This window comes from Armigeres subalbatus, chromosome 2 (genome assembly GCF_024139115.2).
Source record: "Armigeres subalbatus isolate Guangzhou_Male chromosome 2, GZ_Asu_2, whole genome shotgun sequence".
NCBI classification, from domain to species: domain Eukaryota; kingdom Metazoa; phylum Arthropoda; class Insecta; order Diptera; family Culicidae; genus Armigeres; species Armigeres subalbatus.
Window position 1 is genome coordinate 460714955 of NC_085140.1, and position 14945 is coordinate 460729899.

Sequence of the window (14945 nt, forward strand, 5' to 3'; positions counted from 1 at the left end):
TTTTTCTTTTTAGAGCTATCAAACTGTCAAGTCCAAAGTTGAGCACGATCACAGTCACCGGCTGCATATTGGTTTATATGGCTACGATCCTTTTGGGACTCGATCATTCCACTCTACCATGGTCCTCGGTGACCTTCTCTTCAATTTGCATGAGCAGAATCTATTTTCTGTCAGCTGGATTTTCCCTCGCCTTTGGATCCATGTTTGCCAAGACTTTTCGAGTCTACAGGCTGTTCACCCACAGTGCGGGAGGACTGTGTAGGGACAAGATTCTGAGGGATACTCAGTTGATTTCGGTGATTGGTGCATTGCTGCTGTTGGATGCTTGCGTGGTGTCATTCTGGATGGCGGCAGATCCTCTGGAGAGACATTTGCATAATCTAACGCTGGAAATAAGCCCTACAGACAGAACAGTGGTCTACCTGCCGCAGGTGGAATTGTGCCGATCGAGGCACTATGAGAGCTGGCTTGGAACCTTATACACTTACAAAGGACTTTTACTGCTCGTTGGCGTCTACATGGCATGGCAAACGCGGAATGTGAAAATTCCTGCCCTCAATGATTCTCAATACATTGGAATATCTGTGTACAGCGTGGTGATCACCAGCGCTAGCGTCGTTGTTTTAGCTAATTTGCTGTATGAAAAGGTTACCTTGGCATTTGTGATAACGGCAGGGTTCATCCTGATATCGACAACTGCGACACTTTGTTTACTATTCCTCCCGAAGCTGAAGGGCATTTTTGACCAAGGCGAAGTGTACGATCCAGTGATTCGTAGCATGGGACTAAGAATGGAATACAACACACGCCGATTTGTGGTAGACGATCGAAGAGAGCTTCAATTCCGAGTTGAGGTACAGAACCGTGTCTACAAGAAGGAAATCGAAGTGTTGGATGCGGAAATCATTCGATTGGAAAAGCTCTTGAATGACAGATCTTCTCGATCTTCATCGAGGTCGTCTGATCCGAACATCAAACCACTTGACATGCCTCATGACAACAAACATCCTAGTGCGACCGGTGGGCTACCGATGCTGCTACTTTCCGTCCTTCCGCCAATCATACCACGAGCCAGTTGGCCTTCCGTTGATCCTTTTTTGTCACCTATGAAACGTAACGTGGCTTTCAGTTCACAGCCGCGAATTGCATCCGGTCGCGATCGGATCGGTTTATCCGGATTTCGATCAACCAATCTGGAAGAGGGTGGTGGAATGCTGAATCGAATAAGGAATCTTTTTGGAGCACGAATGTATAAAACCACATCGGTATCAGCGATTGGAGGATTAAATATAGCGACAGTCATGCCCTCTAAACTGACCATTTTCGCCGAGGTAGACGCAGAAGATGAAATATCATCGTCGGCTGACCGTGGTAGATCGGAGGTTTTTACTATCAACAAACCATCTGACGAGGATGTACGTCTAACGGGATCGGAACCCAGAGTGAACTTTACGTTGCCACCCGCAGTGACAAATAGGCGATCATCGATAGTACCAACTCTTCGCGAAAAGATCAAGGGTTCTCCAAGGTTTCCTCATAGGGTTTTTCCGACCAGCAGCCTGACTGAATTGGGTGGGGAGCGCCAGAAGATAAGTTTTTTGAGCGTGAAAAGCTGTGAAGTACTGCAGCGCAGCAATCAGGACCCGAAAACGAAATGGAGATCGATGGACTCCTTCTCGAAAAGCATTGGCCAGTGCTAAGCATTCGAAGGATAGATAAATAAAACGACCAATAACCATAACACTTTCGGTTAACATTAGTTAATAGACGGGTGCAATTGAGTGCTGTGTTTTCGTAGAGAGCAATAATAAAGTCGAATCGATGTTAGTTTGTGTGAAGAAAATGCGATGTTTTTTTTCATACAGCGATAATGTTTCTTTTTACGGAATTAGAAAACCTTTTGTGTTCCCTTTTATTGCGAATTTTAGGAACATTTTCTCAGTTCTAAAGGAGGCGTTTTATTTGCTTTGTTATCGATGAAATACTTATATAAAGCTATACTTGGACTATTGGTAAGATGCGCAGCTACTAAGCAAGACCCGTTTCGCTCTTGGAAATGTTCGAGTTGGAAATTTTCTCGACTTCAAGGAAGAAAAGTATCATCAAAGTACATACTTTCTAACTTACTCATGGGACTGTACACCTCGATTTGAAAGATCTCCATCGTGGGCAATGTCCACCTATCGCCTTATTCGTCTTAACCTGTTGCCAAGTGGGATTTTATTCCACTTCTTTTATTTTTTATGGTGGATAGGCCGCCATGAGCCTCTGGGTCTGCCTCTGCTGCGATGTGCAATTGGGTTCCAATGCTGCTGCAGAACGAAAGGCGTCCATGTCCTGTTGATGGCTTCCATCCAAAGGATCTAGCTTTCCACGTTTGCCATAATGGCGGATGCTATAAAAACTTTGTCAATAACTACTTCCCGACACTGAGCTAAAATCCCAGTTTAAGCAATCGTTGATTTTCTTCATAACCAATGACTTTAATTCATAGAGCCTCCTAATGGTGAAAATTCTCACGATGCTGGCTTCCATTTGACACGATATTGCATAGAGCTTCTATGAAACAATTCGTTTTGCAACCATTCAACATTTTCGGAACGCCGTATGCAACCAATTACAAACCACATAATTGCCGCTATTATAATTTCCAATAGCAATCTTGGAATCCCTTTAATCGAATTGACCTTTGTGAATTTCAAGATTTTTGTGTTCATATTTGAACGTTGCCTTTTTTATCAAGGTTTTAATTTATTCTCTACTCATGAATGCATGTCTATTACCTAGCATCCGCCATTATGGCGTGCGTAAAAAACTTGCCCTCTTCGAAGGCGTCCTGTAGAACGTCTGCCAGGCCAACAAAGTAGGGGCCCGTTCCATAGTCTGGGGCGGAAGGGGTGTGTGTGGCCAATCTAACCCCCACTGGATGGCAGTGTTGTTATGGAACAAAGCTGTCTGTATTACAGTCAGATTTCTTTTTACACAATCTGTGCTACAAGTGAGAAAAACATTTAAAATCCCTCTTTGGCTGCATACCTACTACGTTTTTTCATAGCCTGGGACGGAAGGGGTGCTGCCAAAAACCGAATCTGACACCAGCCGAATAACCTTGGACACGCAGAAGGTCAACTAGATTGATGAATATTTCAATACATCCCGGGAGGAGAAGCTGGGTTTTGGTATTGGGATGATAAGACTTCACCGCCAATCATCCGGGAAGATTAAACCAGACCAAGCTCTGACCTAGCGGGTCTTTAGCAGGGGTTACCCTATTCTTTTTGAACCGGAAGACTTAGAGAGGGCAAAAGACTCGGCAGTCGTGAAATGCTGGTATAACGAGTTTCTTTATCCGGGGGTACTCGGAAATTTGCCAGTGATGAAGATCTGGCGTCGATGATCCTCCGGGACTCAGGTGTGCATTCACTTCATCGATACTAATGTTGCAAAGTACTCCCTGAGTGCGTTAGCTACCTCAGAGGGATCGGAGATGGTACGATCTTGTGTGTCGATGTAAATGGTGGGAATATCTGCGCTTGTCACTGGGTACATTCTAGGGTGGTCTAACCGGTAGTATCAAAACCAGTAATACCGGTATTACCGGCCAATTTTGATTACCAAAAATACCGGTATTAGTAACGAAAAAAACCGGTATTTTCGGTGTTTAAAATTTTGCTGCCAGGTTAAAAATTTTTGAATAGTTTCTCAGCAACATGTGTCAGCTAAAGATTTAAACACTATCAACAATTGAATGCGCGCATGATTGAACCTTTTCACAAGTAAGCATCATTGAAGACGTTCACGCTACAGTAAAAATCTTCATTAATCATACGTGATGCTTCATTCTCTTAGGCATCTGTCAAATTATCAATGACTTTATTCTTCAACTACATTGTCGAGAATCGTCGAAATTGTGAAAAAGGTTGGTGTTGTAGTAGTTCTCTAACGGAGAACACTTATGAAAAATGATTTGCAGCAAAAATATGTCCGTTCAGAATTCGCTGATACCAACCAAGACATGCTGGAATAGCATGTTATCCATGCTCAAACAGCTTCAATCCAAATTCAACTTCAGTGATGACGATTTTTTGGCGGTAAGTGAAGTAATTCAAGCCCTCGAACTTGTTCAAGCTGTGAAACTGCTCTGCCGTGAGTTCTGTACTCTACAGGGGTTAGGCAAAATGATTGAGATAGGCAAAATTTGGCCCAAATTCAAATCCTTATAACTTTTTGAAAAATTGATGAAATTGGACAAAACCGGAAGCATTCGACGGCAAATTTAATCAAGATATAGGAACATGTGCGGTCACGAATACTGGCCACCGGACACCGGAGATGTTCCGGATTTTCAGAGGCCATGTCAAAAACACATTTTTTCTGCCGCTCGTATTTTTGTGTGGTTTGAAGTTACATCGATAAACATTATTTTCCTAAAAACTAGATCTTATTGAAAATTGAATGCGGGCTGTTGCGCTAAGATCCGTTGAAAAACATCCGAGATATGGCCATTTCAGTAAACCTGGTTCCGGATACTATGGTCAATTATGTGTATCCTTCCAATCACGTATATATTATCCGGTACCATATCAATATTGGTATCAAACTTCAAGATTTTTCATGGGGATGCTTCAGGAAGCATATGCAGGACGATCAGTTGCCCTGACCACTCTGTGGTAGGTTCCAGGTGCCCCGGGGGAAGTGGCCAATTTGAAAATCGTTCAGAACCCAATCAATTTATTTATTTATCATCAGACTAAGGCCGGAGTGGCCTGTGCTGCACATAAAAGACTTCTCCATTCAGCTCGGTTCATGGCTGCACTTCGCCAACCACGCAGTCTGCGGAGGGTCCGCAAGTCGTCCTCCACCTGATCGATCCACCTTGCCCGCTGTGTACCTCGCCTTCTTGTTCCCGTCGGATCGTTGTCGAGAACCATTTTCACCGGATTACTGTCCGACATTCTGGCTACGTGCCCGGCCCACCGCAGTCTTCCGATTTTCGCGGTGTGAACGATGGATGGTTCTCCCAACAGCTGAAGCAACTCGTGGTTCATTCGCCTCCTCCACGTACCGTCCGCCATCTGCAACCCACCATAGATGGTACGCAACACATTCCTTTCGAAAACTCCCAGTGCGCGTTGGTCCTCCACGAGCATCGTGCAGGTCTCGTGTCCATAGAGAACTACCGGTCTTATAAGCGTTTTGTAGATAGTCAGTTTGGTACGGCGGCGAACTCTATTCGATCGGAGCGTCTTGCGGAGTCCAAAGTACGTACGATTTCCTGCCATGATGCGTTTCCGAATTTCTCTGCTGGTATCGTTATCGGCGGTCACCAGTGAGCCCAAGTACACGAATTCTTCAACCACCTCGATTTCGTCACCACCGATAGAAACTCGTGGTGGGTGGCTCACATTGACCTCTCTTGAGCCTCTTCCTATCATGTACTTCGTCTTCGACGTGTTGATGACTAGTCCAATCCGTTTAGCTTCGCTTTTCAGTCTGATGTAGGCTTCCTCCATCCTCTCAAAGTAACGTGTCATGATATCAATGTCGTCGGCGAAACCAAATAACTGGACGGACTTCGTGAAAATCGTACCACTCGTGTCAATCCCTGCCCTTCGTATTACTCCCTCCAAAGCGATGTTGAATGGCAGACACGAAAGACCATCACCTTGCCGTAACCCTCTACGGGTTTCGAAGGGACTCGAGAATGCCCCTGAAACTCGAACTACGCACATCACCCGATCCATCGTCGCCTTGATCAACCGTATCGGTCGAAATACGTATCTGTCAAGATACAATTAAGTGGTGGAATTCAATGGGATTGTATAAACTCGTCTTATGACAGGCATCCGTATCAGTTTATCCGGAAATCCGTTTTCGTGCATTAGCTGCCATAGCTGGTCCCGATCGATTGTATCATATGCGGCTTTTAAGTCGATAAATAGATGATGTGTGGGCACGTTGTATTCGCGGCATCTCTACAATACCTGACGTATGGCGAACACCTGGTCTGAGGTAGAGCGTTCACCCATAAATCCCGCCTGGTACTGCCCCACGAACTCTCTTGCAATTGGTGTTAGTCGACGGCATAAAATTTGGGAGAGTACCTTGTAGGCGGCGTTCAGCAATGTGATTGCGCGGTAGTTGCTACAATCCAGCTTATCGCCCTTTTTGTAGATGGGACACACGACACCTTCCATCCACTCCTGCGGCAGAACCTCATCCTCCCAAACCTTGGTAATCACCCAGTGCAGCGCTCTAGCCAGTGCTTCACCACCGTGTTTAAACAGCTCTCCTGGTAGTTGGTCAACTCCAGGGGCTTTGTTGTTTTTCAGCCGGCTGATCCTCCTGGATTTCCTGGAGAATCGGAGCCGGAAGTCGCATGTCCTGCGCGCGTGCTCCTAGGTTCATTACCATACCGCCACCGTTGTCTGCCATATCGCCATTCAGGTGCTCTTCGTAGTGCTGCCGCCACCTTTGGATCACCTCACGCTCGTTCGTAAGAATGTTCCCGTTTATGTCCTTACACATATCGGGCTGTGGCACGTGGCCCTTACGTGAACGGTTTAACTTCTCATAGAACTTTCGTGCGTTATTAGCGCGGTACAGTTCCTCCGTCTCTTCACGATCTCGATCTTCCTGCTGGCGCTTTTTCCTCCGGAAAATCGAGTTTTGTCTGTTCCGCATCCGTTTGTATCGTGCCTCGTTCGCCCTCGTGCGGTGTTGCATCTAACTGCTCACATTCGCCGTTATACCAGTCGTTTCTCTGATCCAGAGCCACCGTGCCTAGTGCAGCGGTTGCGGTGCTTCCAATGGCGGATCGAATATCTCTCCAGCCATCTTCAAGAGATGCTGCGCCTAGCTGCTCTTCCGTTGAAAGTGCCATTTCCATCTGCTGCGGGTAATCTTGGGCTAGTCTACCGTCTTGTAGCCGCCCAATGTTTAGCCGCGGCGGACGACTCCGACGCGTGGTGTACACCGTCGAGAGTTTTGAGCGCAGTCGTACTGCAACGAGGTAGTGGTCGGATTCAATATTTGCACTGCGGTAAGTGCGTACGTTCGTGATGTCGGAGAAGAATTTACCGTCGATTAGAACGTGGTCGATTTGGTTTTCCGTTACTTGAATAGGTGATTTCCATGTGGCCTTGTGGATATTCTTACGGGGGAAGAAAGTGCTTCGGACTACCATTCCGCGGGAAGCTGCAAAGTTTATGTATCGTTGGCCGTTGTCGTTCGATACGGTATGCAGACTATCCGGTCCGATGACCGGTCTATACATTTCCTCCCTTCCTACCTGAGCGTTCATGTCACCGATGACGATTTTGACGTCCCGCAGTGGGCATCCATCGTATGTCTGCTCCAGCTGCGCATAGAACGCTTCTTTCTCGTCGTCGGATCTCCCTTCGTGTGGGCAGTGCACGTTGATGATGCTATAGTTGAAGAAACTGCCTTTTATCCTCAGCTTGCACATCCTTGCGTTGATTGGCTGCCACCCAATAACGCGTTGGCGCATCTTACCCAACACTATGGAGCCGGTTCCCAGCTCGTTGGTGGTGCCACAGCTTTGGTAGAAGGTAGCCGCTCGATGCCCGCTTTTCCACACTTTCTGTCCTGTCCAGCAGATTTCCTGCAGCGCTACGACATCGAAGTTGCGGGGATGTAATTTATCGTAGATTATCCTATCGCAACCTGCGAAGCCTAGCGACTTGCAGTTCCATGTTCCAAGCTTCCAATCGTGATCCTTTATTCGTCGCCTAGGTCGTTGCCAATTGTATCGAGTCGTATTATCTTCTATTTCGTTCGTAATAGTTGTTTTTAAAGGCGGCTTATTGGGTCTGCGCAAACCTCCTGTCTCGTCGGAAGGCCGTCGTGTCAGGGCTATTTAGCGTCCCACCTAACACCAGGACTTGGGCTTGTGCGCTTTGAGCGGCACACGGTCGCTTTGGCGGAGCCTACTTACGGATACATGCAGCTTTTTATAGAGGATTAACAGGGCCCACTGTCAAACCCCACCACATCCTAGGCAGGCGCCACAACTCGCAGATGGCCTAGGGAGGGATCGTCAAGCCCTTGGACATAGTCCCTGCTGCCCCCGCAGGGTCGCAAGCATGACTTAGCAATTGTGTGGGGTGCTATATCATGACATGGCCATGGTCCTATTATGGCACTTAAGGGCAAAGTGAAGCCTGCCGATTAACAAATTAATTTGGAAGACAAGGTATTTGTTGATATGATGACAAATCCTGAATATGACGTCTGTTTTTCATTTTTGCGAAAGATCCGCAGGTCGCGTTCCACTTGGTCGATCCACCGTGACCGCATCGCGCCTCTTCTTCTTGTACCGGTCGGATCATTATCGAGCACTATCTCAATCGGGTTGTCGTCTGACATTCTGGCTACATGCCCGGCCCACCATAACCGCCAAAATTGTACCATGTGGTAGTTCTCCTAACAGTTACAACTCGTGGTTCATTGGCCTCCACCACCACCTCCATTGGCTTCCATCTGCACCCCACCATAAATAGTCCGCAACACCTTCCATTCGGAAACTCTAAGGGCGCGTTGGTGCTTCGCCAGCAACATCCAACTTTCGTGGCCATAGAGGCCGACCAGTCTAATGAGCGTTTTGTAGATGGTCAACTTCGTGTGGCGGCGAACTCTATTCAACAGGAGAGTCCAAAAGCATCTCCATGAAAAACCTTGAACTTTGATAATGAGTATTGAGTATTTGATATGGTTTCGAACATTTTGCAAATTGGTCACTTCCCCAAGACACCTGGAACCTACTACAGAGTGGTCATGACAGCTGCTGGTTCTAAAATGCATGAAGAAGTAACACCTCGAAAAATATTGAAGTTTGATACCCATATTGATATGGTTCTGAACGTTTTTCAAATTGGCCACTTCTTCCGGGGCACCTGAACCTACTACAGAGTGGTCAAAGCAACTGATCGTCCTGAATATGCTTCCTGAAGCATCTCCATGAAAAATCTTGAAGTTTGATACCCATATTGATAGGGTTCTGAACGTTTTTCAGATTGGTCACTTCCCCCGGGGCACTTGATCATCAGCAGAGTGGTCAGGGCAATTGATCATCCTGAAAATGCTTCCTGAAGCATCTTCATAAAAATCTTGAAGTTTGATACCCATATTGATAGGATTCTGAACGTTTTTCAAATTGGCCACTTCCCCGGGGCACCTGGAACCTACTACAGAGTGGTCAGAGCATTTGATCATCCTGAATATGCTTCCTGAAGCATCTTCATGAAAAATCTTGAAGTTTGATACCCATATTGATAGGGTTCTGAATGTTTTTCAAATTGGCCACTTCCCCCGGGGCACCTTGAACCTACTACAGAGTGGTCAGGGCAACTGATCGTCCTGAATATGCTTCCTGAAGCATCTCCATGAAAAATTTTGAAGTTTGATAGCCATATTGATAGGGTTCTGAACGTTTTTCAAATTGGCCACTTCCCCGGGGCACCTGGAACCTACTACAGAGTGGTCAGAGCATTTGATCATCCTGAATATGCTTCCTGAAGCATCTTCATGAAAAATCTTGAAGTTTGATACCCATATTGATAGGGTGCTGAACGTTTTTCAAATTGGCCACTTCCCCCGGGTCACCTGGAACCTACTACAGAGTGGTCAGGGCAACTGATCGTCCTGAATATGCTTCCTGAAGCATCTTCATGAAAAATCTTGAAGTTTGATACCCATATTGATAGGGTTCTGAACGTTTTTCAAATTGGCCACTTCCCCGGGACACCTGGAACCTACTACAGAGTGGTCAGAGCAACTGATCATCCTGAATATGCTTCCTGAAGCATTTTCATGAAAAATCTTGAAGTTTGATACCCATATTGTTAGGGTTCTGAACGTTTTTCAAATTGGCCACTTCCCCCGGGGCACCTGGAACCTACTACAGAGTGGTCAGGGCAACTGATCATCCTGCATATGCTTCCTGAAGCATCTCCATGAAAAATCTTGAAGTTTGATACCAATATTGATATGGTACCGGATAATATATACGTGATTGGAAGGATACACATAATTGACCATAGTATCCGGAACCAGGTTTACTGAAATGGCCATATCTCGGATGTTTTTCAACGGATCTTAGCGCAACCGCCCGCATTCAATTTTAAATAAGATCTAGTTTTTAGGAAAATAATGTTTATCGATGTAACTTCAAACCAAACAAAAATACGAGCGGCAGAAAAAATGTGGTTTTGACATGGCCTCCGAAAATCCGGAACATCTCCGGTGTCCGGTGGCCAGTATTCGTGACCGTGCATGTTCCTAAATCTTGACTAAATTTGCCGTCGAATGCTTCCGGTTTTGTCCAATTTCATCAATTTTTCAAAAAGTTATAAGGATTTGAATTTGGGCCAAATTTTGCCTATCTCAATCATTTTGCCTAACCCCTGTATATGAAGCTGACGTTGCGCTCCAATTTATATTGGAGCAATTTTCAAACTAAGCCACAGAACTTGCCGTCAACTTATTCTATGCTCTTAAAGAACGGGAGACGTAAAGCAATTGATCAGACACAATTTGGACATTTTATTCAAGACGTCTAGAGCTATTTTGATTAAGCAAGCGGACGAAATCTTGAAACGTCTAATTATTCCTGATGCGATCTATAAGAAAAAGATGGCTTCCGTTTTGAATGGGATTCTCTTGAAAACGCGAGTGCATTTAGTTTTGGATTCCGGGAGGCTTGTCCTTAAGGGTACTTGACAACTCGTCTAACTTCGGTTGATGCGGATTGGGAAATGAATCACACAGTATGTTATGTTTACTTAAATTTTCTTTTTCCCAGTCCTACAAGCAATGACTTCCCGAGCAGCACAAGTTAGACAAAAATGGTTGCAGAAACTTAATTGTGACTGAATCCAGTCACATATAAGCTGCAGTAACCTAGGTGGAATATGTGTGCAGCTAGGGTTTGACATTTAAAGTTTGTCAAAATATTTTGTTTTTCACCCAAAAGTCAAAATAAAAAGATTTTTTATAACATTTCTTAAATTTTCACAAATACCGGTATTTTACCGGTTTTACCGGTATTGACTCTACCAAATACCGAAAACCGGTATTTGTCAAAAATGGTCAATACCGACCACCCTAGTACATTCGTATTTCTTCATAGTTCAGCGGTGGAATGAGCTGGGTTAACAAAGTCCCTGTTGAATTAATGACCGGCATTCATAATGTTTCTCTTTATACAACTGCAACGCACTTACCTTGCCTGGATGATACGGGATACTCGATGCGTTTCGTACGTACACCTGAAGTCCCAAGTGTAATAATTTAGGCCGGCCTAACATCCTGAAGGATGCCAGCCGGCGGTAACGTGGTCGGTGATATACGAATAATCCGTCTGTACGCTTTAGCTTCCGATTCAAGACTGTCTTTATTTTACATTTTGTTTTATAAAGAAATCTTACATCTACCTCCCACGATACATAAGCATACTTAAAGATAAACGTTTTTTTTTTGTTTACCTCCCTTCGGGTATGCTTCTGCCTGTTTCGGTTCGCCGCGACAGGCAGACAGCATTATTTCCAGTGCATTTTATTAGTCAGGCGGCGCAACCGCTTTGGTCCCTTTCGTTGATACCATTAGTTTCAGGGTGAGAGTGGTGAATCACCACATTACTCCCCCATTAACGAAAAAAAAACGTTTTTCTTTAAGTGTATAATCTTAGGTTTACACTGATCATAATACAAAAAACTAAATTTTTATGTTGAATATAAAATTTTGATTTACAATTTGTGTTTTATTAACGTTTCATGAATACTCCTTGTAATATATTTTGAACTTCCTTATACTTTTACTATTATATTATTTATTGTTAACCGTTTTGATCGCCTTTTGAAATGATTCAATTTAATGTCTTCTTCTTTTTCTATTTTTTTTGTTCACAATTCTTGTTTAATATTATATTGTCGTATAATTATGGGCCTCGTAGTGCAGGTCCCTCTTCCCCCAACATTTTGGTTTGAGGCATGAACCAATAAATGCGGAAAACCAAATATGTTTTATGTATAAACGTGATCCTATCTTCCCAAAAATATGATTTAATACGAAATCTGATATGTTTTCTGATATGATACTTTTCCTTATATTGGAATAATAAAATAATCCTATGAATGTGCTATGGGCTCTAACCACTGGCACTTTTGCTCTGGGCTCCGACCTCTGGCACTGTGGCTCTGGATTCCGACCTCTGGCTTAAAATAATGGATCATAAAAAAATGTGCTATGGGATCTAACCACTGGCACTTTTGCTTTGGGATCGGACCTCTGGCTCTCTGGCTCTGGATTCTGACCTCTGGCTTTAAATAATGGAGCATGAATGAATCTGCTATGGGATCTAACCACTGGCACTTTTGCTCAATATAATATTCCTTCTTGAAATTAAAATACCATATCAGATCATATAAAATGTGAGACAAAATTAATAGTGTTTCCTTTTATTCAGAGGAAATGAGTTTCACGTTCACATGCTCATTTAAATGATATTTCTATGCACTCAAGGAAGAGAAAAATACGACGATATAGATGCCTAAAATTTGTCTCTTTCTAACTGCATTGTTATTAGTTAGCAAATATGTGAAATGTATTCGTGATGTATTCGTTTTCAAAAATAATTTGGTTGTGCACCTGTTTCGAATACTAAAAATAGTATGTTCTATTATTTTTTGATGCACTTCCCTTTCCGAATATGTTGATCCTTATTTAATCACTTGTTCTTCTGTTGTTTCGTAAAGGTTATCAGACGGATTGTGTATTTTGTTTTAGTATCTCGTATAACTCCAATCTCATTAAATATTAACAAATTGAAAAAAAAAAATCAAAGCAAAAGTTTTCATTTTACAATTTTTTGGATAATGAATACTTTTTGATAAATAAACGTGATCCTCTCTTTCCAAAAAAAAAAAAAAACATGAGAAAATAAAATAATTTTAATACGCGATCTGATATGTCATATTCATTGTGTATATTTGCATAAAAAAATGATCCTCGTATACGAACGTGCTGTGGGCTCTAACCACTTGAATTTTTGCTTTGGGCTCGGACCTCTGGCTCATTGGCTCTGGATTCCGACCACTGGCATAATAAATGGATCTTTAAAAATGGCTCAGTATTCTGACCTCTGGTTCGTAGCTCTGGGTTCAGACGTCTGGCCAAAAAAATAATGGATAAAATTGACACCTTTGTAAGGTACTTCATTTCCGTCTACGGAGGCACCCCGCAGGGCGCTGCAGGAAAGAAGTAGGGTCACCAATAACTTTTTCAACTCATTGAAAAATCACCGAGCCCTGTCAACCCATTTTAATCGAATGTGAATGAACATAGCATATCAGATATATTTCGAACTCAAAACGTTAATTTTTTTTTTTTTGGAAGTGATTTTCACGTTTACTGTATAAATGATATTTATACGCATTAAAAAAAATTTAGTAAATAAAATGAAAATATCGGTTCGTGTCATTAACTTACATGCACGAGGATGTTATCGTCGTTGACCTGCCGCGATGTTGAGAGACCTCCACGTGGTGATTGATGTTGATGTGTTTTGGATTCAGATGTTGACAAATTCCTGAGTGCTGCTGAACTGGTGTAATACTGGCGAAAGCTGCTCGTCACCAACATTGTCACAGGACTTGTTGCTGCAGATTTTCAAGGTGCTTCACTGTCATTTCCAAGATATTAGCCTTCTCCAAATTGAATGATGAGCTGCGTCTTCCTTCATTGCGACCAACATCAGGGGTTTTCACCTCATTGAAACTTGTGTAAATTCAGATCTCGGCGACGTTTTTTTTCCAAGATCGGTTTATTACGTCCTCGGTTATCACTGGGACGTTCAATCATTTTAGAATTACACACTACACACCATAGGCAAAATACGTGGATCGTCGATTAGTCTTTTCTAAGATTTCACTGTTTTTACTGACTTTTACGTGCAAACATTGTTTCAAGCACGTTTTTTTCACATGCAAAAAATTGCCTGTACCACTAAGGGTACTTTTCCGCTGCCACCAATGTAATAATTTAGGCCGGCCTAACATCCGGAAGGATGCCAGCCGGCGGTAACGTGGTCGGTGATATATGAATAATCCGTCTGGACGCTTTAGCTTCCGATTCAAGACTGTCTTTATTTTACATTTTGTTTTATAAAGAAATCTTACATCTACCTCCCACGATACATAAGCATACTTAAAGATAAACGTTTTTTTTTTGTTTACCTCCCTTCGGGTATGCTTCTGCCTGTTTCGGTTCGCCGCGACAGGCAGACAGCATTATTTCCAGTGCATTTTATTAGTCAGGCGGCGCAACCGCTTTGGTCCCTTTCGTTGATACCATTAGTTTCAGGGTGAGAGTGGTGAATCACCACACAAGCAGCACAAGTTGAACAAATCTGGTTGCGTAACCATATTGTGACTGAATTCGGTCAGTATGTGTGCTGCTCGGGAGTGCCTTCCACCCTGACCGTTTTCTGGTTCGTAGGACTATACTGCCCATGAGTTTCGAAGAATTTGGGATCAAGCATCGGAAATTTAAAACATTACTACCAATAAGCACTTAAATGAATTTGGACAATCAACGTATCAATGTTGCAGCGATTTAATTGCCCTGGAAAATGCGTAATAAGTAAAAATTACTGGAATTTCGAATGGTTGATACGTTAACTATGAACTCATGGGCAGTAAAGCATAAGCGGTATCCAAGTGGTATGGATAAAGTCGGGTAGCGTTGACGATGTGTTTCACTCCAGCGTGCGTTGAAGTTTCTGGTCATATGCATCCCAGCCAGCGGCATCGTAGCGCCATCGTGGTATCCGGAAGATATTAGGGTGGAGGCAATAGCGGTAATTAATATGGGGAAGTGGTAGCTCTCAAATCACCTTTTGTGTGTTGCCCGGTGGCAAGCCGTAAGGT

General features: G+C 43.6%; 1 protein-coding gene across 3 annotated transcripts in view; it reads left to right on the plus strand.

Moving 5' to 3' along the window:
* The window catches only part of LOC134218316 (gamma-aminobutyric acid type B receptor subunit 2), a 66963-nt gene extending 65130 nt beyond the window's left edge, over positions 1-1833 (plus strand). For all 3 annotated transcript variants that reach the window (XM_062697257.1, XM_062697258.1, XM_062697256.1), the window contains exon 8: positions 14-1833. In XM_062697257.1, coding sequence (XP_062553241.1) covers positions 14-1700 — 1687 coding nt within the window. In that variant the 3' untranslated portion in view covers positions 1701-1833. The remainder of the gene's footprint in view (positions 1-13) is intronic.
* The last annotated feature ends 13112 nt before the right edge of the window (positions 1834-14945 follow it).